The sequence below is a fragment of the Ceratotherium simum genome, chromosome 7 (genome assembly GCF_057802395.1).
Source record: "Ceratotherium simum simum isolate JZ-2026a chromosome 7, ASM5780239v1, whole genome shotgun sequence".
NCBI classification, from domain to species: Eukaryota; Metazoa; Chordata; class Mammalia; order Perissodactyla; family Rhinocerotidae; genus Ceratotherium; species Ceratotherium simum.
The window spans coordinates 30372466-30398354 of NC_141906.1; the positions used below are offsets into that span (position 1 = coordinate 30372466).

At 35.1% G+C, this 25889-nt stretch overlaps 1 protein-coding gene across 2 annotated transcripts in view; it reads right to left on the bottom strand.

Annotated features, from left to right (window-relative positions):
• Nucleotides 1-328: 328 nt before the first annotated feature.
• The window catches only part of RAB6A (RAB6A, member RAS oncogene family), an 84353-nt gene continuing 58792 nt past the window's right edge, over nucleotides 329-25889 (bottom strand). For both annotated transcript variants that reach the window (XM_004433977.3, XM_004433976.3), the window contains exons 5-8: nucleotides 25592-25703; nucleotides 19774-19867; nucleotides 3398-3464; nucleotides 329-2367 (exon numbers count right to left, since the gene is read on the bottom strand). In XM_004433977.3, the coding sequence (XP_004434034.1) occupies nucleotides 2303-2367; nucleotides 3398-3464; nucleotides 19774-19867; nucleotides 25592-25703 (338 nt within the window). In that variant the 3' untranslated portion in view covers nucleotides 329-2302. The remainder of the gene's footprint in view (nucleotides 2368-3397; nucleotides 3465-19773; nucleotides 19868-25591; nucleotides 25704-25889) is intronic.

Here is a 25889-nt window from a genome sequence, read left to right on the forward strand (position 1 = left end):
ATAGTACTAGGGGAGGAAATAAGAAGCACATGCTAATTTACCACCTTGGCAGGAATGGGAAACCAAGTCAATAATTGTTTTCTTTTGTGTTTTATTTATATATTTTTGGCAGCAAAATTGTTTATTTAAAAAAAAAATCTGGACTATGAACACACTTCACTGCTTCAATTGAAGAACCCAAGCCAAATAAAAAGACCATATTAAAAGCAGCATCACTGGTTACTGTCTTAAAGATACATAAAAAGAATCAAATGCTACAGTATAGGAAGACAATCACCCCCATGTCAGAAATCACAACTTCTTCCAAATAAAGAATATGACCCATCTGCCATATTGAATTGATATTTATTTCAGGGCATGCCATGTCAAAATAAAACAAAAGAGTCAACCCTTGCCTTTAACAATAATATTGTATTATAAAAGCACTTTACAACTCCATCCCATCTTTGAGTATAAGTTAGTGGTATGTGGGCTAATGATTATCTGAAAGCATTTCTCTATTCAGACCCATAATCCAAGTGCTCTCTGAATATTATAAGGTGACAATAAGTGGGAAGTGGAAGAGGAAGAGGAAAGAGGGGAATAAGGTTTTCCCAGTTAAGGGTTTTGTTACAATGAGGGTATGAGGAAGTATGAACATATTTTTGTTGTCTTTTCATCTTTATACTGTGTTAAGTAACGCCTACAACATAAATTCAGCAGGCTTTTCCTGAGCTGTAACTCAGAAATTTCCGTCCTGCAAACAATGTATTTACAAATGTGTTTATTAACTCACACAGCAATCTCACAATAACTAGTAAAGATTAAAATGGTGCACTCCTAGTATATTTGTTTGCAGTGTTTTAAGGGAAATACATATTGCCATGGTGATGAAGCTCTAAATAGACTGAACAAAACATCTAAAGATTGAAAGTAATTAAAATAAAAAGGCAAAGAAATAAATATCACCAAAGAAAAAAGATTAATTGTAGCTTAAATATAAAACAAAATCACTAGTTAATTAACCAAACTATACAGATCTAATAAAAAGCAAAACCAGCCTGAAAGACCCAACATTAAAAAAATGCTAAAAAATAAGGCATAAATCTGCATAATATTGAGTTTTATTTCCATTCTCTCCTTTCCCTCTTCTGTGTCTGCTTTTTCATATCTGCCGCTGGGGGCTTATAAGAAAACTGTTTCCGTTTTCAATTTGACCTCAAATGTCCCGAGCAAAGAAACTATTTGCTATTCTGTTGAGGATTGTTTTGTTGGTAAGCTTTAGATATCACTGTTTCTACTGGTTACAGCAGTTTTGATCAAGGTGCCAAATTTAAATTCTTCCACTGGTTCTTCTTAAAGGAATTTGATTTCTACAGTGCCTTGCCTGCATAGCCTTTTTTAAAAAAAGAAAGAAAACCCAAGAGAAATCTATTGCTTAAAAAAGCTTTTTTTCAAACAAACAATAACTCTATCTTTACAATTTTAAAATCTTGGGAAAAATACTTCATTAGAAGAATTAAATATTAAAAACCTGTTCTGAAGCACTTTTACTTTTCTCTCCCAGAGTCTAATAAAGCACATGTGAAAGGGTCATTCATTTTGGTCAGAAATTCATTTTATGTTTATTTACCTGTAAGTACTCAGCATGTTCATTAGGACTCACTTTGAAGATGCACCACAACCCTTTTCTTATTCAAGTACTGCCTACCATGTTAGTTGAGTTTTGACTTCAAACAAGGTCTAAGTAATTTATATTAGTGCTCAAGAATAATTTTGGACATCTTGGCCCAAGGCCTAGAGCAAGCAGTATCCCTAAAATTGAAGGATAATTCCAATGGGCTTGGTCTGATTGCTCCTTTGCCACCTCTTGTTTGTTTTGAGGGAGGGAGGGTAAGAATAGAGAATGGGGTAAGAGAGGTGAGAAACGCAGGGAGAGATCAAGTAGGTAGGCAAGTGCTGCTGTGAATAACTGCTCTTAACCAAGCCACATACTGTTGAGATTTCTATCATTTTGAAGTACATTATCATAACATTACAAAGGAAAAAAAAAAAGTTAAGAAAATGTATCTAATTTTTAAAGTTATCACTGGAATATGCTGGGATCATTTGGCTTTTTGTAAAATATAAATAATGAAGACACTGACTTTTTTGTGCTTGTGAAGCTAATAGATCATCTCCATGAGACAGGCAGCAATGATGAATTGCAATATGTTATTACTGAAGGGAAAAGGTTCAAGCCAATATTCACACCGCAGTCAATGAAAGAGTAATGGGGCCAAAGCAGTGAGTTTCTCAAGAAAAGCTGAAGATGCCATGGGGATTAGCAGGAACAGCCTCCTTCGCTGACTGGTTGCTCCTGAGGCTTTTCCAGTTTTATGTCAATCACTGAAACAAAAGTTAAGGAGCGATAAATGGGAAAGTACAATTCCAATTCTGCTGAAAACTTACATCTCTGGCAAGCCCCCTCTATTCCTATGTGGCTTCAGAGCCTACACAGCCACTATTTTCTATATAGCTACCTCACCATACAAGGTGCTCAAATGGAATAAATTTGCTTATATCTACTATATGCAACTAGAGTCAGAAGAAGGTTAAGCCTTATTCATGGGGATCTATCCCAAGGAAATTATTCTATAGGAGCAAGAAACTATATAAAGATGATGTTCCTTATGGAATCATCTATAATAAAAATCTTAAAATAGCCTACAAGAGAGTTCCAACAACAGGGAGAGAATTTAATAAATGAAGGGACTTCAACTCTGTAGAACACAGTATACTATTAAAAGTAATAAAGGCTTAGAAAACATAAAACATTTAAAAGTGGGAAGAGCTGAATACAAAGTGCTATGAATTCTATGGCTTAATAAACATGTCTTCCTATGGAAAAATACTAGAAGGTAAATATAAAACAAACAATGAAAATATCAAAATTCAAAATCCTTTGAATTAACTAATATTAGACGTGCTTTATTATGTCCTGTTTCTGAAAGCAGAGGGAATGATAAAGCTCCAGACTGAGTTATTTATTTCCTGCCTGTGCCAAGTAGAAAGCTCAAATTTTAGAAAAAGCAGGGGAAGAAATTATGAATATACTATGGGGGAAAAGCCCAGAGCCAAAAGGACTCAAAATTAAGAAGCAGAAAGCTTGGATTCTAGGAGTTTCCTGCTCATTAAAAATCAAGCAAGCAAATAAACACAAACCCTCTCACTGATTAACTGTAGTGAGCAGCAGGCTGCAACGGGTACACTTGGATAACCAGCTCTCATTTGCTATAGAAAACCTTGGAGCTTCTATGCTTCTAAGCCATCAATTCCTGGCTGTAAAAGGCAATGGTATAATATTCCTTAGGCAACCAAGGGGGGCTCTAAAGACTAGTGTTAACAATAAAATTTTCAGATGAAACAAAAAGGATACTGTCTTCTCTGCTTCTGTCCTGTGTGCTTTCCATTCCAGGCAAAGCTGCTGCAACACGTCGGAAGAGCTGAGGAAAAGAGAGAAATGTGATAATTGGGAGGGGAAATGTAGCAAATGGTTTCAAATAAAAGTGGATGACCACTGGATGGTGAGTTAAAGGATATGGCTTCTGGATTATTCCTCGCTTAAACCTTAGAATAGTGAAAGCATATTAAAATGTCTATTTATTCTATAAATGAATAGTATATGAACAGCAAAATGCCAAATACAAAGAGGTATAAAGATATGATCCTTCCTTTCCAACTGGTGAGATTAGACATGAACAAACAGCTAAGAAATAAGCAGCAAAAATGTCATTTGAGTCATAAAAACAAAGTACTATAGGAACTCAGAGTAAGGACAGATTGTTCATTTAGTAAAACTGTATCATGGCCTTCCTATCTTTTACAAAAGGTTAGGTTCTAAAGTCAGGGTATAAATAGTCATAAAGTCAGTCTTATCAAAATTACCCTTGATAATTCCTTAGGAAAGCACTACGTTAGGGACTAACACACCACCTCTCAAGTCCAAGATAGCTGGCTTTTCCTCCATCATTGGAAAGAGCACCAATGGAAGTGGCTGGCTTGTGTTTGAGGTATGATGTTATGAAAAATATCTTCAAGAGGAGAATCACACTGAAGTCTGGTGAGATGTTCACTTTGAGAGGAATGTGGGAACAGAAACTGAGTGAGAGAACAACAGATTCTTACCTCCTCTGTCGTACCCAAACCTAGGCATACACTCACTGGGTAGAATGGCACATGAAACTGCCTGATTATTTAAATCATTTCTCTTTTTGTTAGGCAAACAGTGTAAAATTCCTAGAAGTTAAACACACATGTGATGTAACTCCCTTGCTTAGCACCTGCTTACTTGAGGCATTGTCTCAGGTTGTCCAGGGACACAGAAATGAACAAGATGTAGTTTTTTACTTCAAGGAGCTCAGAGTCTGATAAAGGAGAGAGACTCAAACAACTGTGTTACAATGTGATGACTGCTATAATCCAAGGAAGTACAAAATGATATGAGAACACAGATGTAAGAAGGCCCTCCTCAGGAGGCTTGGAAAAATCTTTAGGCGGTGACATTTGAGTAGGGATTTAAAGACTTTAAAATTTCACTTGGCTAAAAAAACATACTGTGCAAAAACGCTCAGAGTTTAAGTGCTCCATAAATGCTGCTGCATTAAAATGAGAAGGAACAGAAAAAACAGAAGGCTAGAGACGCAAGACTTGGAACTGTAAGTAATCTGTTTAGGGAAGAAGTATTAAAAAGGAGCAATTTTTTATCTGTAGGCAATAGCCCGATGGGGTAGGATTAGAGAAGACTTAAGAAAAAGTATAACTGGGCCAGCCCCGCGGCTTAGCAGTTAAGTGCGCACGCTCCGCTACTGGCAGCCCGGGTTCAGATCCCAGGCACGCACCGACGCACCACTTCTCCGGCCATGCTGAGGCCACATCCCACATACAGCAACTAGAGGGATGTGCAACTATGACATACAACTATCTACTGGGGCTTTGGGGGGAAAAAAAAAGGAGGAGGGTTGGCAATAGATGTTAGCTCAGAGCCGGTCTTCCTCAGCAAAAAGAGGAGGATTAGCATGGATGTTAGCTCAGGGCTGATCTTCCTCACCAAAACAAAAACAAAAACAAAAAAAAGTATAATTGTCTTGGTTTTAGAAGGTTTAGTAGTATTTTAGAGATGTACCAAAGTTTAGGCATTAGCCTCCATATTCAACCAAAATCAGCTATTAGACTTAAAGTTGCAGAATGCTTACCTTAACATCATTTCTGGTACTCCAGAAATTGTGCGTGATCAAAAACCATGTGGTTATGTACATTACCATCAATTGAATCAATATAACATTAATTGTATAAGGTGGGTCCATTTGGATTAATATATGATTACTCAGTTTCAAATATAGATCAGCATTCTAGATACAATAAATGCTGCAATAACTAATGACTATGAAAGCTGTTAATTTTATGAACAAAAATAACAATTTACAAAAGCTAATGAATACAGAAATAGATTCACAGAGTACATTAGATAACTTTAGAAAGAGTATTCTACCCTTTTAAAGCTAGCAAGTGTTTATAAAAATTTAATTAATGCAATGTTAGAAAAGAATTCTAATCTTTTTGAAGTTTTTGTATATTACCATTAGATAATAAATTAAAAGCAGAATGCCAACTTTGCTTAAAATTTTATACATCAGGAAAAAGTCCAACACCCATTAAAAATCACCTTTCATTCAGACATAAATAATATGGAATATGAAGGAAAACATATTTTACAGAAAATACGAAAGTTCGAAAAAAATGTGTCCTGTGGGCAAAGGCAGGCACTAAAAAAAGCAGCTTTCATTAGGATTTCTATCAATGATTCCAATGTCTTTCTATGGTTACAGAGACATATAAATCACATAGTGAAAGTGAGAGATACTAGGCTGGTATAGTAAAAAGCTAAAAACTAAAAGGTGAAGTGTGTTTACATTCTGGGTAGGCCACTTGGGTGACAGGTCATCTTTCTATTCCTCAGTTTTCTCATCTGTAAAATGGGTTAAAAATAATAGTAGACTTAACTGACTAGACTATAGTGAAAATTAAGAGAAATCACTATGTCAACTGCTTAGAACTCATCTGTTATATAGCAAGTCTTTAATAAATAGTAGCTCTATTTCTACCAGAGACTAGTCACAATAACTCATGGTCCTGTGGGCTAGGGGAACAGAAAGTTTTTTCAAATGTTATGAAATTCTGCAGTGAATCCTAGGACTACAGCAAAATACAAACAGGCACAAAATTATGCTTTAAGAAACTAGGTAAAATTGGTGAGAAAGGTGTGGGGGTTGGGAGACACCTTCTGAAAATATTAGAGCAGAACTAAAATGTTCTTACTTAGGAATGTCTAGAAATCTTCCCCAAGATCTCATAGCTTTCTTCTGACATGAAATATTTATTAAACTGCTTACCTTGCAAGATGCATAATCTTTTCGGCTCCTAAGGATATCAAAGTTTACCATAGGCTAGCTTAGAAATTGAAAACTTTTTTTGTGGGGGAGGCATAAGGAAGGTTTGTTTGCTTTCTGTGAAAATGGAATAAAATGAGGTTTATAAGTTTTGAGGCTTTTTAAAAAATTAAAATATGTTCTAATTAGTAAAAAGTACTTAATTAATGAGGTCTTTCAGGAATGGTATTGTTAATATTCACACCTGTCTACCTATTCTCTAATATAACATAGTATTTAATGTGTTGATAGAAAGAGCATAGAATTTGAGCCAAGAAACTCTAGGACTAACTACTTCATTATTACAGCTTTGTCACCTCAAGGATATTAATTTCTCTAATCATTAGATTCTTTCTAATAAAAAGGGGAATATAGTTGTGAGGTTCAAAGGACACAATGATGACTCTTTACCTTGGAATATCCTCCCCTACTCCCAGCCCAATCTCTCTGACACTCATCCTTCAGGATCCATTCCCTGATAACTTCTTAAAAAACTTCCTTAGCTCATTCCCAGATTCCTTCAATCCCAACAACCTCTTAATCTAAGAAAATACTTCTATATACTACAATAGCACCCTGTATTTCTTCTTTCAGAGTTTTGATTACACTGATTGTAATGGCCTATTTACCTCCCTGTCTTTCCCTCTAGACTTTAAACCTCTGGAGGGCAAGGCTTATTTATATTTCACCTTTGTTATCCCAGTACCTGACATGCAGTAGATATTTTTTAAAATGCTAGCTGGAAGAATGACTAACAGGTGTGAAAACACATTAGAAAGCATAGAGTGCAGCACAAATAGCTGATTAGTGCCTTTATCCACTGGCTTTTTTGGGTTCACTTGCATCTGAATTCTCAGATAATTCCTTAGCCATGACTATCCATAATACTATTTAGCAGATGATCACAGATCTGAGAAAGCCTCTTCTTTTATCAAGTTAAAGAAAAATTAGCAATACTCATACTCATTGAATCCTCCCAACACCAAAAAATGGGCAACAAAAGAAATCAATTTACTCAGTTCCTTGCAAAGAAAGGAAGCATAAAGGGGATTTTAAATTTATATGCAGAGAGCGACAGTGAAGGAAAACTCTGATAAACTTCAACTTGATGAAAAAACAAATGCTACTGAATAACAGGTCCAATCAAATATAAAAAAGGATTCAATTAAGACAAGCAAATATAATGGGAGGTAATGACAAGTAAGAGACTAGAAGATTAACTGGTAGATCCATTACTCAGAAAAATATACACTTAAAGAAAGCAAGGAGGGCCGGCCCCGTGGCTTAGCGGTTGGGTGCGCGCGCTCCGCTGCTGGCGGCCAGGGTTCGGATCCCGGGCGCGCACCAACGCACCGCTTCTCCGGCCATGCTGAGGCCGCGTCCCACATACAGCAACTAGAAGGATGTGCAGCTATGACATACAACTGTCTACTGGGGCTTTGGGGGGAAAAAAAATAAATAAATAAAATTAAAAAAAAAAAAAGCAAGCAAGGAGCCTCCATTATCTACAAAGTTAAATATATTAGACACAGAAGACTAAATAGGTTAAAGTGACCCCACAGGTTCTCCCCCAACCCCTTTATTTTTACCTTTGAAAGTAATTAGAAAGAAATACTTCAGGAAAGCTTTCTTGAAAGGTTACATGTCAAGTCCTTCCCTCTAGACCAGTGGTTCTCAACACCTATAGTGCATCAGAATTACATAGGAAACTTCAACAAAACACCAGATGCTTGGGTCCCACCCCCAAAGATGGATTCGACTAGTTTAGGGTGGGGCTGAGCCCTTAGTGTCTCATTCAAAGATCTCTGGATGATTCTAATGTGCAGCCAGGGCTAAAGACCAATGCTGTAACAATAATTTGTAAGGAGTATGAAGTAATCAAATCAAGTAAGGCAAGACAGAAGCTAATACTATTTCCTTTGTCAGAATCTTTACATATTTTCTCATTTTAATCCTCACAGTAACTTGTGAGGAAGATATTAATATCCCCATTTTATAGAAATCTAAGGCTAAAGAGAGTAGTATTTGCCATACATCAGAAAATAGCAGAGCTGAGATTCCAAAGTTCCTATTTTTTCTACTACCTTATGCTGCCTAGTATAAATGGAAGTTCTTTCTATTTGGAAAGCACTGTGGGAAGGACCGTGTGAAGAAATAGCTAACAATCCTTAGTAAGAGGAATTTGCTTTCTGAAACACTGTCATTATGCACAAATCACAAAGAAAAACTTAATCCATTTTCTGTGACTTAAAAAATTTATCTACAGTTTTAACCAATATATTTGAAAAATCTGTTGCTCCCTCAAAATATTTGTTAGTTTACAAGAATCAAGGTCACTAACCTATACTCAACTCAGGATATCCCAAAATCTGTGTCTGGTATTTTCACTGTAAGTATCTTTGCCACAGACATCTTTGCTGCGTAACTAATTGGCTGTAAGGCAATTTTGCCTTAAAAGATAAAATAATGAAACATGAAAAATGAATAACAAAGTTAAAACACTTTATTGTGAAGTAAAAAATATTTGAATACATTTAAAATGTGTGTAGATTCATGGCAATACTGCACAAATAACTGATTTTATTTTGTGGGTTCGTTCATAGCATTATATATATATATATTTTTTGCCTGTTGATTTATCTCCTCGTTTGACATCCATCACATTCTTTGGCTAAAATCTCTTCATTAAGAGAAGTATCAGTTTCCAAATACTAGGATGCGTATTTGTAACTGAACTTCGTATTGCGTTGTGAAAGCCTTCTATACTGTTGTTTGTTCTTGGCATACTGTCATGTGTCCACTGATAGACGTTCCAAAATTCTATGGGAAATGTGGAGCTAAGATTTATATGATATAAAAATGGGAGTCCCACGTCAATGGAGAACTGAAACCAAACTTTGAGCCACTTATTTTAACTTTTAGAGCAAAACTGCCAAACTGTCAACCAGTTGAAACCAAACTTTGAACCACTTATTTTATCTTTTACAGCAAAACTGTCTTACAGCCAAATAGTTATGTGGCAAAGATGCTTAAGGCAAAAGTACCTAAAACCTCCAAAACGGGCCAAGAAAATGCTTTACGAAAGCCAAGTTCTTTACAGAAATATATGTAAGACAGGAAGGAGAAAAACCTAGGGGTTTAAGTTGTTTTAAATAATCCTTAAAGGAAAACTCATTCCGTAAATGCCAATGATATGCTAACAGAGGCTTCTGTAATATTAGGAATCATAGATGACTAAGTATGGGGCCAGTATTGGTAATATTTAAAAAAAATCCTCAAGTTTGTATTTACTGAGGTTTGTATTTACTTTCTATAGGCCTTCTGGGGCATCCTTGCCAGGATGCTTGCCAGAACACTTTCTTTTCCTGGAAAAATGGTATCAATTCCACCTTGACCTCTAGGTGTACAGTATTTTACTTGTAATTTCTATGTGGGAAATAGGCATATTTAAGTTGCAGTGATAGCTATAGGAATTAGCTCTGGGGACGATGACAAGCTGAATATTGCCTCTCCATAGAAACTTTCAAGTTGAATATTTTGGGCTATAATTTTAGGTATTTAATTTAAAGGGGTGGATTGGAGAAGGAGATCTCAAAGTAAAATTACTGTTGCTACCAGTTCTTACCTTTATTATAAAATTAACTAAGTATTTTATAAGCAAGAGGAAATTTCATCCTTCAAAGAGCAAGCTAAGCTAACCAGTTCCACCAACTTACAAATTTCCATTATAAAAGTAAACTTCATAAGGGAGTGTTTTATACACCATTGTAATTCTCATATGAGTGCTCAGTATTTATTGATTTAATTTTTTGCTAGATCTCCGTTTTAATTTTGGTAGTCTAGCATTTCTTAAATAAAAGATTATTTTATTATCTCCCCCCTTTTTTTTTGCAATTAGCTTTCAACAGGTCTTCTTGCTTCCACCCTTACCCTCTACAGTCTATTTTTTACAGAGCAGCCAGTGATTTCTTTAAATCGTAAATCAGATCATGTTAAATCTCTGATTAAATCCTTCCAACAGCTTCCTATCTTACTTGGAATAAAAGCCCAAATCCTTGCTATAGCCTACATGGACTTAGACATCTGTCCCCTAGAACTATTCCTCTGTGAGCTCAATTCCTATCACTTGCCCCCCCGCCCCCACTCCACTCTAACTTTACTGAACGCTTTACTATTTCTTAAACATGCCAAGTACCTCTGAACTTGTCATTGCACTTGAAGCTTGGAATGTTCTGCCCCAGATATATAAATGATTCAATTCCTTTTGGTCTCTGCTCAAATATCACCTTATCAGAGAGGCTTTCCTTGATTACCCTTTATAAAACATCAATATCTCACGCCCTTTACCAGTACTCTTTATTTCCCTGACCTTACTTTATTTTTCTCCACAGCACTTATAACCTCATGAAGAATCATATTTTCGTTTACTGCCTAACTCACCACACTAGAATGTAAACTCCATAATGGTACAGACTTAGGATGTTTCACTCACTACTGTATCTCCAGTGCCTATAACATAACGGAACTAGGCATGTAGGAGGTGATCAATAAATATCTGATGAGTGAATTAATGACTGAATAAGAGCATTGTCAATAAAATAATTTCTTTCCACCAGTTCATATTCATCATATGTATGGATTGCTGACCATTCACTGATATTAAAGTCCTGCTGTGTTAGGGATGTGAAGCACAAAAGGATATAGGGGTAAGGTTAAATATGAGAGAGGCAGAATAGTGGTAGGGTTAAGAACCCAGATTTTAGAGCAATAAAGCTGGGTTCAAATTCTAGCTTCAGCTATGTAATCTTAAGCAAGTTACTTAGCCTCTAAAACTTTGGTTTCCTATCAGTGAAATGGATATACCTATCTACTTCATAGGAATACTGTGAGAATTACATGAGATAAACACTTGGTACATTAACTGACTCTAATACACAGTATTTAGGTAATTCTGGGAAAGTTATATAACTCCTATGCTTCAGATTTTCTCTCTAAAATCAGAGCAACAATAGCAGCTGATTTAGAGGATTCTTACATGGATTCATTCCTGTATTCAAAAGTACCTAAGCACGTACATATTGTATGTAATGTGCTTGGTAGGAAGGCAATAAAGAAATATTTTAAAGTTAATATTTATGGGATAATATTTTATACAATGTGTGCTAGGTGATCTTGTATTATACATTAATTTCTCTTCTTCCTTGGGGTATCCCGTGTCTTTTATCTATTCAAATCAAATATACTCCTCAGGGGTTTAGCTCAGACTGTACTGGTATTAAACAAAGCCTTCCTTGATCCTAACTGTATGTGATCTTATTCATTTCTTCAATAAATAGACATCCTAGAGTCAGTATTCATTTTACTTCTCTTACTGTGGATCTTACTGTCTGTAGCATTCATTGGGAATTTATCATGTATTACCTACCCTTTACTGCACAGTTCTCAACTATATCATAAGATTTTTGAAGTCAAGAACCATATTTTACATAACTTTATATTCTCCAAAGAATCTACAATGGTTGTGCATACCACAGGTATTTCAAACAAGGTACATGATAAAAGTACAAGATTAAGACCTTCAATAAGTCAAGAACTGTGGTAGATACAGGATACAGCGGGGTGGAAAAGACATCATCTCTACCAATGCTTAAAGTACATATGCTTTCTCAGCAGGTATAAAATAATTTTCCCATACACTCACACACGCACACACAACTCCACTATGAATATGTACACAAGCTTTTATTGACCTGTTAGCACTAATGCCCATCAGCTATCACTAATTTCTCACAAAGTCCTTCCTTCTCTTTCAAACAAATCTTTTTCTTCTGACAAGCACTGATGGTTTTAGAAGTTAAAGATCGGGCCGGCCCCGTGGCTTGGCAGTTAAGTGCGCGCGCTCCGCTGCTGGCGGCCCGGGTTCGGATCCCGGGCGTGCACCGACGCACCACTTCTCTGGCCATGCTGAGGCCGCGTCCCACATACAGCAACTAGAAGGATGTGCAACTACGACATATAACTATCCACTGGGGCTTTGGGGGAAAAAAAATAAATAAATAAAAATTAAAAAAAAAAAAAAAAAAGAAGTTAAAGATCAAGAAGTGTTTCTGTTCCTTTCCATTTACCACTGTAAAATCGGAGAATATAAGAAAGGTGACACCCACACACTTAATACTTCACTAAAAGAATGTACTAATTCTCATATGAAAAGTCAGATGGAGCCTTAAATAATCACCTTATCATTACCATTTCCTTCAGCAATTTAAATACCATACCACTTTCACAAAGAAAGCAATACTACTGCATTTTTAAAAAGAGAATTAGAAAAATAAGGGATAAATTGTTTTCTCAGGTTGTCTTTTATGAAACATTGGATAGAATGAAAAACATTATTTAAATAACCTATATAATACAAATTATCACGTCAGATATTATTATTTATTCTAGCCTCGATGGTTTTTATTTAAAAACTGCAACAATATTCTTTAAGACAGAAACAGGGTTTTAGGGTTAAGTGCTCAAACCAGACTAAAGAGCAAAAGGGTTAAGTACAGAACATTTTTAAATAAGAAGAAAAAGTAGCAGTATTGGGTAGGAATAAGTTTATTTTATTTTAAGCCAAAGTTCTTAGGCAATAAGGCCTAACTAATCACTAGAACCATGGTCAGACATTAAATGATACATTAATAAAATCTCTCCTAGAATTTTTAAAAAGGAAACAGAAGAATAGAGAAAGCCCATTTTAAGCTTTTATTATATGTATTATGATCCAGTAATGAGGGAGTGGGGAGAAGGAATCCAATTAGCAGAAAGCTAGAAAACATCTCTGTACATGGAAAAGTACAACTAGATGGTATTTTAGTACTGATAAACACATCATATACAGAAAGACTTCTGTGTACCTTCTGGTGAAAAGGCATGATTTTGTCAAATAAAATGAGTACAATGCACAATCATTGAAAGTAACTGTGCTTTGCAAACATAACATGGCTGAACAAACGCATGGAATGCTTACTTAACAGGCATTGTGATTGTAACTGTCAATGTTTTTTTCCAAGACAGTGACCAGAATGTGAAATTTACCTGGTAAATTTCTGAATACCAGCACCATTTCTGAATTGTGATTGACCTACAACAAAAACTCAGCAGAGGTTTGAGATTATTTCTTCTTAATTACTTCTGTTGATATGTGTTCCTCATTGACCAAATAATGTAACTTGAAAGTCCACTTATGTTCATATTAGACAAATAATAAGATAGAGAATTTAGGAATAAACTGGCCTTCCATATTAAATAAAACTAAGAATGTACATGCTCAATAGTCTTGATTATTTCATTTATCAGATATTTTAATTTCTACCTCCATAAGTTCAGTATGACTTCAGTTTTGGTGATAGCACAGCAGCTTGTACAGGACTAACACTCCTGCAGATAGCAATTATTAACTCTGGACAAAATATAAAAAACAACTATTTGAAGGCTCTCAAGAGCAACAAAAAGCAGATACAAACGAGGGGGAATTCAACCCTGGGAAAAAGGGAACCCTCACTCACTGGGTGAGATCTATGTTTACACAGGTTTTCCCAAGAGCCATTCCTACCCTGTGCAATACAGGGTGGCTAGAACTCAAGCAGAAAAGTAGAGTTTTACAGGTTTGAGATGTCAGTAGACTGCCAGACTGGCTGGATGGAGGAAGGAAATAACAAAAAGGAGGAAGCCAAGAGGAGAAGCCCTACAATCTACATATAAATTTCCTGCAAATATTCAGTTGACTCTTTAATAGTACATAAGTAGGTAAAACTCCAAGGAGCCCATCTGAAAGCAACGGCAACAAGGTTGAAAGAAATGAGCAGAGATTTCAGCTACTGCCTGCTCCTGACATACAGTTTGAATCCCACGACAGAAAAGCTTGATAAACATCTCAGGATTTGTACAGACCCACCCAAACAAAGCACAAGATCAAGATTCCACAAGTTCAAGGTGATCAGCCTATAACAACCTGCCATAATAAAACCCATTTTGTAGAGAAAAATAACAGAAACCAGAGTTTCTATGTATCATACACAATGCTGAGCATACAACCAAAAAACACTAGAGACATAAAGAAACAGAAAAATCTAACCTAGAGTCAAGAGAAAAAGTAAATAGGCAATAGAAATAGACTCTGAGATGACCCAGATGTTGGAATTAGCACACAGAAATTTCAAAGCAACTACTATAAATATGTTCAAGGACTTGAAGGTAACGATGATCATAATGATTGAACAGATGGGGAATTCCCACACAGGAATGGAAACAAAGAAATAAATGAAAAATTTAGGACTGAAGTACAATATCTGAAATCATAAATTCATTGGATGGACTAAATAGCAGTTTGGATATGGCAGAAAAAGGATCAGTGAACTTGAAAACACATCAATAATATTATCCAATCTGAAAAAAAGAGAGGAAAAAAATCAAAAACAATGAGCAAAACCTCAGTGACCAGTGAGAGAATATCAAGCTGTTTAACAGATGTGCCACTGGAATTCCAGAAGGACAGGAAAGAAGAAAATGAGGCAGAAAAATACTTTAAAAGGATACATCTCATACAGAGAATGATACAAATTAGAGCTTACTTTTTATCAGAAACAATAAAACCGAGAAGACAATGAAATGGTACCTTTAAAGAACTGGAAGAAAAAAAATCTGTCAACCCAAAATTCAATAACTAGCAAAAACATTCTTCAAAATTATTCTTCAAATGGCCTTTTTGCCTGAGTGAAAGCCAAGAGAATTCCACCAGGAGACCTCTATAAGAAACAGTAAAGAAAGTTATTTAGGCTAAAAAGAAATGATATCAGATAAAACTCAGATCTATAAGAAGGAATGAAGAGCACTGGAAATGGTAAATATATGGGTAAAAAGAAAAGATTGTCTTTTTTCTTCTCTTAATTACAGTTCAAAGCAAAAATTAAAACATTTATTATGGGGTTCATAATGTATGTAAATATAAAATATGTGGCAACAATAACACAAAGGACAGGGTACATAAGTCCATATAAAATGGTATAACTCTAGTCTAATCCCTAGAGCAATCTCAGAAAAGTTAGAAAAAGGTTTAGCTAAAAATTGAAAAGAGGAATTAAAATACAATATAAAAATATTTGATTAAACCAAAAATGACAGAGAGGCAAACAGAAACCAAAGAGCAAATGGCAGACATCAACCCAACTGCATTAATAATTACATTAAATCTAAATAAACCAAACATTCCAATTAAAAGGCAGAGATTTTCAGACTGGATTAAAAAAAAAAAAAGTGAGATGCAACTGTATGCCATCTACAAGAGACCCACTTGACAAAGAAAAAGATATATCAAGCAAACTAAGCAATAAGAGAGCTGGTGTGGCTATATTAAGATCAGATAAAGACTTGGAGATAAGGAGTATTATTAGAGATAAAGAGGGACATTTCTTAACATTAAAAAAGTCAATACATCAGGAAGACAATAACAATCCTAAATATGTAAGCACTCAATAACAGATTTCAAAACATGTACAGTAAAAGGTGACAGAACTAAATGGCAAAACAGGCAAATAAAAATATTGTTGTAGGTTTTAATACCCTCTTCTCAGTAACTGACAGAACTACACAAATAAATTAGTAAGGCTATCTAAAATTTGAACAATGCTATCAACTGTCCTGACCTAAGATATTTATAGAACATCATACCTGACAACTGTAGAAAAACATTCTTTCACAGTGCACATGGAACATTCACCAAGACAGGCCATATATATGCTAGGCCATAAAACTAGTCTCAATAAATTATAAATGACTGAAATGTTAGAGTATATTCTCTGACCACAATTAAATTAGAAGCCATAACAATAAGATATCTAGAAATGTCCCAAATATTTGGAAATTAAACAACATATTTCTATATCTTCTTTCATGTGGTCATTACATCTATTTATACATTTATCAAAATTCATCTAATTGTAGATATATAATAATATACATCTGAAATTTACACAATGTTATAATCCAATATGATCTCAATAAAATAATTTTAAAAAGATTCACCTAATTGGAAACTTAAGATGTGTGCATTTCACTGTAACATAAATGGTTACCTCAATAAAAAAATTAATCGGAAAAAAGTTCAATGTAGGTTTAGCTGAATTCAAAGAAATTCAAGATGTTTGAGTGTCTATGTCTAAGCTGCAGTCAAAATACTGAATGGAGGACAATTCCCCATATAAGCTAGCTTCTTTAACCTTGTTCAATCTAGCTTAGAAAATTAAGACACAATCAAGCTCATTAAATAAATTTTATTCTTATGGCAAAACATGACAGCTCTAAATATCTGCTCAAAAAATACAGCATATTATTCTTTCATTTAAAGAACATTTATTGAGTTCAGCCTAGTGGGAGGCAGAATTGACAAAAAATTTGTATATTAAAAGTAATAAGGGGGCCGGTCCCGTGGCTGAGCGGTTAAGTGTGCGCGCTCCGCTGCTGGCGGCCCGGGTTCGGATCCCGGGCACGCACTGAGGCACCGCTTCTCCGGCCATGCTGAGGCCGAGTCCCACATACAGCAACTAGAAGGCTGTGCAACTATGACATACAACTATCTACTGGGGTTTTGGGGGAAAAAATAAATTAAAAAAAAAAAAAAAAAATCTGTCTTAGAGAAAACTTTTGTCACTCATTTTTTCCCTCTTGCCAAAGTTTCCAATGGCATGATAAAATTAGATTTGCAAAATAAGCACTGAGCTCCAACCACACAAGGTGCCCTGCCCAGAGTCACGAACTGGATGATGGTTATTTGGCAGATTTGATTTAGATTTCACTTAGGAAAATTTGAATTTTTCTATACAGTTACTATATCAAGGGCTATTTTTTTTTTTTTTAACATTGGGGTGATTTGTAGTGCAACTAAAAGAAAAAAGACAAACATTTGTTCCATTTCTAGACATTTAAAAAGTTAAGATTTTTAAATGATACTTTGATTAGTTCTTAAGCTCCTTTATTAAAAACTAATTCAGGGAATAGAAAACCCATAAAAAATAATGTGATGTATTTCTTAGCTAATACTTCAAATCAGCCAGTAATTTTCCCACACGACAGAAATATATTCTAAATGATTAATCACTGACAGTTAAAAGGGGAGGATTTTAACCTTTATTTAAATATATTTGTTAACATAAGATTTTAATTCTTTTTTGGTTTCATTCTCTCATTTGGGGGGCGGGGGGGTTCCAGGATTTTTTTCTTCCTTAACTAAATATATGAGCTGACAAAGCATGGGTCTCTAAATTTTGAAATAAAATTCTAATATTGTGGTACTCCCTATAAAATGAAAAGTAACGGTTTTTGTGAGTTAAGAAGGAAGTTACAGAAAAAATTAAAAGGCAGCTCTATTCCAAAATTTGAAAAGAGTAATTTTGGTCATATTTAAAATATTTATATTTACAAGATAATAAAATCAAGTCATAATAGAATCAGGAACTTAAGCAAAATCACATGTCTAAATAAGGAGAAATAAAGTAGCAAACAGGTTTTGAATTCAGGATAAGATTGCTTTGTAAAAGAAGTCTCTCTTCATTATCGCTAGCTAGCTATATCTGTCTGTCTGGGTCAGGCTTTTGGAAAAAATGATGTGCCTAGTGATGAAAATGTTCTAAAATTGTATTGTGGTGATGGTTGCACAATACTGTAAATTCACTAAAATTAACTGAATTGTACACTTAAAACAAGTAAATTTTGTGGTATATAAATTATAATTCAATAAAGCTGTTAAAAAATTATGCGCTTATAAAATAGCAAATGAAAGACATACTCCGTTTTCTCCACATCCTAGGAGTTATCTAAACTTGCAAGTAATTAAATGTGGTGAAGATACTAGCTATCACTAGTGCTCATTATATGCTGATGATTTTAGAGCTTCCAAACCTATGAGATTACTTAGGGTCAGGACAAGGGGGCCACAGCAATCCCTCCAGACATTAACCCAGACCGAAAGATGTCTTGGAGAAATCCATACTTTGACATATAAGTAACTAGCTCATATCCTTATCAAAATGACTATAATAGAGAAAGCTAGAGGAGCTACCCACTGCTTTGTCCTAGAACAGTGACGTATGATAATATTGTGGTAACTTCTATTACTCAAATTCTTTAATTGTCTGTGGCTCCTATGGATTTAATTACTTATCACTGTCTAAAATACATACACATTGGTAGGTTCTGGGAATATATAATTTTAATGGGAGAGATATTTTCAATATAATGTGGTAAGCTCTATGACAGTGGTTTCAAAGGGGTCAGGGGTCTGTGAAAACACAGAAGAGAGCCATTTATCACTAAATGAAGTAGCCTGGAGGTATGGTGGAGAATGTCAGAGAAAAAGTCTCTGAAGAGCTAACATCTACACTGAAACTTAAAAGGATGAGTAGGTATCAGTCAGGAAAGAACAAAATGAGTATTCTAACCAAAGAGAACAGCATGAATGAAGATATGGAACCATGAAACAGTACGCTATGAGGAGAGCATCAGTGACAATTCAACGTTACTTACATATGTTTCAAGGCAAGGAGAGATGGGAAATAAAGTGCCAAAAACGAAAACAACATAGAGAATTTTTCATAAAGCTCTATTTATTCAGTTTAAAGGTTTTTACTTTAACCTTCTATTGATCACCTAGAATTAAAAAAATAATTTATTGGTCTGTAAATCCTATAAATCTGGGACTACTACTCTATATGATATGTAGCCCTGAAGAATTAAGCAGGTGAGTTTTTGGCTACTCTGTCTTTTAGAAAATAGTTTGATAATGTGAGGTCTCTCCATATTTTTCTGCCCCACAGAACACTCCTGTTATAAACACTGTTAAAACACCAGCAGTTTAACTAAGGATAAAGTAACCAGAATGTACTTTCACAACAACAGTCAAAACACCATTCCTGACAGCTAATACTTGCTTTCCTTTATCACAATCCTACCATCAACCTCTAAAATAAAGAAAATGTACCTTGAAACAATGCAGTAGGGATGTAGTGAGAATGCTGAGTTTACAACCTTGTAATCACACAATTTTGCAGTCATCATAAAATATTCGTCCCCTGCACAATTTGAAAAGTTTGACAAGTCTTTTCTCTTTTTCCAAAAACTATGCCACATTTATATTTTTTCACTGTTTAATAATATGTTGTTAGTTCATGAGGCCTGTTGTTGCTAAATGGAAGAAAATCTTATACTAGAGAATAGAACACTCACACAATTATTTCACAATATGTTTGTTCAACTTGATAACCTCAACCCATACTCAAAGAACACTTACCTGCTTTACATTGTATCCTGCTTTTGCACTAGTTTCAATAAACATAACATTCAGCTCTTTGGCTTTCCTCTCTCCCTCCTCAATTGACACTTGTCTGTAGAAAAATTAAAAAGATAAATTCTTCTTTTTGAGAGATATTATAAAGATTATAAACAAAGCTCTGAAAATAACTTTTCTTGATATGGGTGCTAGTTACACAGGCGAGATTATTTTGAAAATTCATCAAGCTGCAGTACCCCTCAAAATATGCACTTCTGTGTTTATGTTATACCTAACTACATAATTTTTTTTAAAGGCACTTTTTTAATGATTTGCTTTTACTTGGCTAAGCACATCTTGTAATTTTTTTAGTTTTAAAAACTTAACAGTTGGGCCGGCCCCATGGCTTAGCGGTTGGGTGCGTGTGCTCCGCTGCTGGCAGCCCAGGTTCGGATCCCGGGTGCGCACCGACACACCACTTCTCGGGCCATGCTGAGGCCGCGTCCCACATACAGCAACTAGAAGGATGTGCACCTATGACATACAACTATCTACTGGGGCTTTGGGGGAAAAAATAAATAAATAAATAAATAAAATTATAAAAAAAAAAACTTAGTCTATTTTCTCTTAATATTAGATCATAAGCATTTAGCCTTGTGATTAAAAACTTTGTGTAAAATAATTTTTTATGGCTAGATAACTTGTCAATTTGCTACTATAATTTATGTAACCATTCCCAAACTGTTAAAAATATGTTGTTTTCAAATTTTACACTACTGTAAAAAATGTTGCTATAAACATCTTTGTGCTTAATATTTTGTGCACTATGGATCATTTCCTTAGGTTGGATTTTGTGGGTTTCTATAAGTAGAACAAGTGAGTCAAGAGACATTTAGGTTCAAGTCTCTTGATACATAGTATTAATACTTTAATATTTCTTTTACAGGGCATTTTGTAATGCATTATAATTAGCTCAAATTGTGCGCTCTTCAAGTACAAGATTATCTCATTTATCTTGGTGTTCCTAGTGCCTAGTTGGCACATAGGTGTTTAATAAATATGCAAACATTCTAATTAAGTGGATCTAAATTATGAGCTGACAAACTCTGCTTTCTACAACACAGAACACTGAAGCAACACAAGAGAATTTTCACAAGCTCCCACATCTATCTACCGATCTACCTGTGTGTGTGCTCTTACATTCTACCTCTAGCCCTGTTACTATGGAGGAACTGTTCTTACTCCCCAAATTTACACCTACGTACTAGATTCCACTCTCTTCTTGTCTACAAGAAGATATTATTCCAGAAATTCTCCATTCTCTAAAAATAAGGACATTCTCTTACTTAACAATCCAACGGTTAATGTTTTACTACATCTGCTTGTTTTATCCTCTCATTTTCTATGTATTTATGTGTGTGTATAAATTTTTAAAACCACATATTTTCTTAACGATTTGAGATTAAGTTGACAATCTGCAGACCTTTAGCCCTAAATGTGTGAATTTCCTAAAAACAATTCTGTCAGATGCCCTAAAACTTACTTCTTGGACCTCTTCCGTATCTACAGTTACTCCCTTGGTGGCCCCATACAGTCTTGTGGTTTAGAATTCCTTCTATAAGCTGAGGACTCCCCAACTTATATATATAGCCTGAACCACTGCTCTGAATTCCAGACTCATACAGCCAGCTGCCTACCTGACATTTAATTAGACATTAGGATATCCTATAGCCATTCTAAACTTAAAATGACCAAAACTGAAGCCATGATATTCCATCTCAAATCGTCTCTGTATGCAGTCTCTCCTATCTCAGTTAATGACAGTTATTCAGGCTAAGAATCTAAGTATCATCTTTGACTCCTCCTTCTCCCACACCCCATATTCCGTCTATCAAAATGTATTCTATCCACTGCATGAGTATATCCTGGCAGTTCTATCTTCAAAATACATCTGAATGTGACCTCTGATCACCACACAAGCTACCACTATCCTCGTCCAAGTCATCATCATTTCTTGTTTGGATTACAGTCTGGATTGGCCTCCTCACTTCTACTCTTGTATATTTTCAACAGAGCAAACAGTGATCTATGAAAAGTTACTCCTCCGCTCAAACCCTCCAATCTCATTTAGAAAGAGTCTTCACTTTTTGCCCTACATGACCTGGCCTTCATTATCGTTTTTTTTAAACCTCATTGCCTAGTACTACTCTTTCCATCATGTCTCTTCACAGCTATATAGGCCTCGTTGTTGTTTCTCAAATAAGCTAAGTGTATTCCCAACTCAGGGATTTTGAATTTTCTGAACCATCTGCCTAGGACCTTTTCCTCCTTGAGATATTTGCATAGTTAACTCCTTACTTCCTTAAAAAGTCACCCGTCATCTCAGTGAGGTCTTCCACTGCTATCCCATCTAATATTTCAAACTCACCCTTAACGTTTCATATTCCCTTTCCCTGTTTTATTTTTTACCCTTAGCATGTATCACTATCAGACATACTATGTATTTTATTTTTGGACTTATTTATTTGCTGGTTCACTCTCTGGAATAAATTTGAAGACTTGTCTTTTTGTTCACTACTCTACCCTAGAGTAGAATCCTCTGAAACATAAGTGATACTCAATAAACACTTCTTGAATGAATAATTATTAGTCTATAAACCCTACATATGAAGGATTCCAGGCAGAAATCCTTCCTAGTTTTAGAACTATAAGTCACTCTAATAAAATGGTTGACAGCTATAGCACTGATCTCAATCGTGGTTTGATTTTGTCAAAATCACCTAGCAAGATTCTTTAAAATATAGATTCAAGGGCCCCACTCTAGACTAACTGAATCACAATATGTAGCAGTAGGATCAAAGCCCACAAATTTAAAGAGTTGACCTTTATAGCCAGAATCTTAACAGAGGGTCTAAATAAGCCATATTTACCAAGTGACTCTCCGGTTTGAAACATTTGGGAGTCACTGGGCTACAGGGGACAGAAAGAGTACTGAGGATTTAGGTATTTATATTGAGACACTGAAACAGACATACTCTGGTCCTTCCTCCAAGTTTTACCAAAAGAAAGCATTTAAGGGCCAGCCCCGGTGGCCTAGTGGTTAAGCTCGGTGCACTCCACTCTTGTGGCCCGGGTTCGTTCCCAGGCGTGGACCTATACCACTCGTCTGTCAGTGGCCATGCTGTGGTGGCAGCTCACATACAAAAAGAGGAAGACTGACAGCAGATGTTAGCTCAGGGTGAATCTTTCTCAGCAAAAAAAAAAGTAGTTAATTCTCAAAGAAAGTGAAAACCACATTTAACTTTGAATAGTTTATTTTTAAAAGACCAATCATTACAATAAAGTGCTCCATAATCTCACTCCCTTCCTGAAGATAACTACAGTTAAGTTCCATGAATGTTTATGCAAATTTGTTCTAAGCAAAAGAATATATATATCTACCATCTTTTCATTTCTTTAACAGAAAGAGTATCATGCTATACACACTGATCAAGTGCTTTTTTAAGCTTCATGTGTTATACAGCAGTAAATTCCTCTCATTCTTTTTAGTGGCTACAAGTATTTCATTTATAAAATGTTACTGCTACTGACAGACATTTAGATTGATTTTAATTTTTTACTATTACAAACAATATTGTAACATTCTTAAATGTTCATCTTTTCATGTTTCTGTGGGCATATCTGTGGAATAAAATACTGGAAGTAGATTTGAGTCAAGGAATATTTTGAATTCCAATATTGTTAAAACTGTTTCCTCCCCAAATTGTATTAGTTATATTTTCAGTGTATGAGAGTTCTTGTTTGTTCGGACTCTTGATGATACTGTGTATTATCAATCTTCTGAATAATGGCTGATCTAATAGGTGAATATGATCTTTATATTCACATATTCAAACTTATCAATCTTTCCCTATATGGCTTCAGGGTTTCATATCATGCTTATAAAAGGCCACCTACTACCAAAAGATTTTCTTTTTTTTTTTCCCCCTCCCCAAAGCCCCAGTACATTGTTGTATATTCTAGCTGTAAGTCCTTCTATTGTATATTCTAGCTGTAAGTCCTTCTAGTTCTTCTATGTGAGCCACCGCCACAGCATGGCTATTGACAGATGAGTGGTGTGGTTCTGCACCTGTGACCCAAAACAGGGCCACCGAAGTGGAGCATGCCGAACTTTAACCACTAGGCCATTAGGGCTGGCTCAAGATTTTCTTTTAAAAGAAAATCTTTTCTTTTTAAAAAAGCATTTAAATCTTTTACTCATTTTAAAATTATTTTAGTGGAATGAACAAGGCTATGATTCTTTTAAATGTGAATAGCTGAAGGGTGATAGTCTTGCAAAATTTACTGAGAAAGATGGTAATTCCAAAGCAATGAACAAATAGTACCTTAAAGAAAAATTATTGTAAATATAGATAAGTTTCTAGCATTTATGTACTCAATTGAAACACTACGCAATAAAAAACAGACGTTTATCAGCATCATTTTAGAAAACTCTGGCTATAAAGGGAAACAATTCAGAGACACAATTTTTCTATCTAAAAATGAAGGTATCTAGGTACTTTCTAGTAGAATATATACCTATATGATCTTCAAATTCTCATATTGGAGATAAATAAAATAGTAAAAATTTATATGATTGCAATTGATGCCCAAAAAATGATTTTCATAAAGAAAAGATGAAATCATACTTTTAAATTACTTCTAGTTAAGAATGACTTTTTTGTCACTATATTGCTAATTCCAAATGAGATACCAAGGGCAGAAATGGGCTTAACATTTCCACAAGCCTTTGAACATACTGGATTTCTTTGCAACATTTTAATTACTAGCACAAGTTCATTACCTGAATTTCAATATCCAACTCATGAATAAACAAATAATAAATAGTAAAAGCTTCTACTGTTAAGTAAAATGGTCAAGACTATTTAAAGCAGAAGGAATATCCAGTAGATCACTTAAGAATGCTGAAGGCAGATATTCAAGCCATGGGTTTTAAAGTGAATGTTAATACATTTTGCATCCTGTGACTTGAATATGGCTTTGCTCATTTGACTAAGGTATCACAATCAAGCTATTCAGTTCAACCACACAGTCTCGCTCAACCACACAATTAAAAAAAAAAAGAAAAGAAAAGAAAAGAAAAAAACTACACCACTGAATTATAATGAATATTTATAAGAAGACTACCAAGAGAGTGTGTATTCAATCATTATAAATAATCTTTAAAGATAGGATTTGTTTTTTAAAACATTTTGTTCTTTAAGTGAACATTGCTTATGTTTATGAGGCCTAAAAAATGCAAAATAGTTATCAGCTTCATGTATAAACAACCTTCTTTTTTCCATATGTAAATAATCTTGCACAAGAGTTATTTACATATGTGGTCACACACACAAAAAAAACTCATTTTCCTTTAAGGACTGAGTTTAATGTTTCCATTTATATTTCAGGTTCCCACACTAAAGAAAAGAGGAGTATATTGGGCCGGCCCTGTGGCTTGGTGGTTAAGTGCACGCGCTGCAACGCTGGTGGCCCGGGTTCGGATCCCGGGTGCGCATCGAGGCACCACTTCTCCGTCCATCCTGAGGCCGAGTCCCACATACAGCAACTAGAAGGATGTGCAGCTATGACATACAACTATCTGCTGGGGCTTTGGGGGGAAAAATAAAATAAATAAAATCTTTAAAAAAAAAAAAAAAAAAAAAAAAAAAAAGAAAAGAGGAGTATAAACTTAAGGATTAATCATGTCTCCTCTCAAAACAATTCTTCAGTAACAAAACTAACAGGCTGCTTAACAAAGAAATCAAACATTCCATACACGTACAAAATCACTGCATACCTCTTGTCAGCAAGATCTGTTTTATTTCCTACTAGCATGATGATAACATCACTTCCTCTTTCTGTTCTGACATCATCAATCCATTTTGTAGTTTGCTGGAATGAATTAACATCTGGTATAGGAGGGTGGAAAGAGAGATTAGTGTTATGGCAAATGCCTCCCCAAGTGACGGACCAAAAAAAGACAGAAAAAAAAAAAAAAGCCCTGGAAGTTGGAAGGGGGCTGGCACATTAGGTCCCACTTTTAATGTGCCTGCAACATAACTCCATTTTATCTGAGCGCAACTGTCAGTGATCTA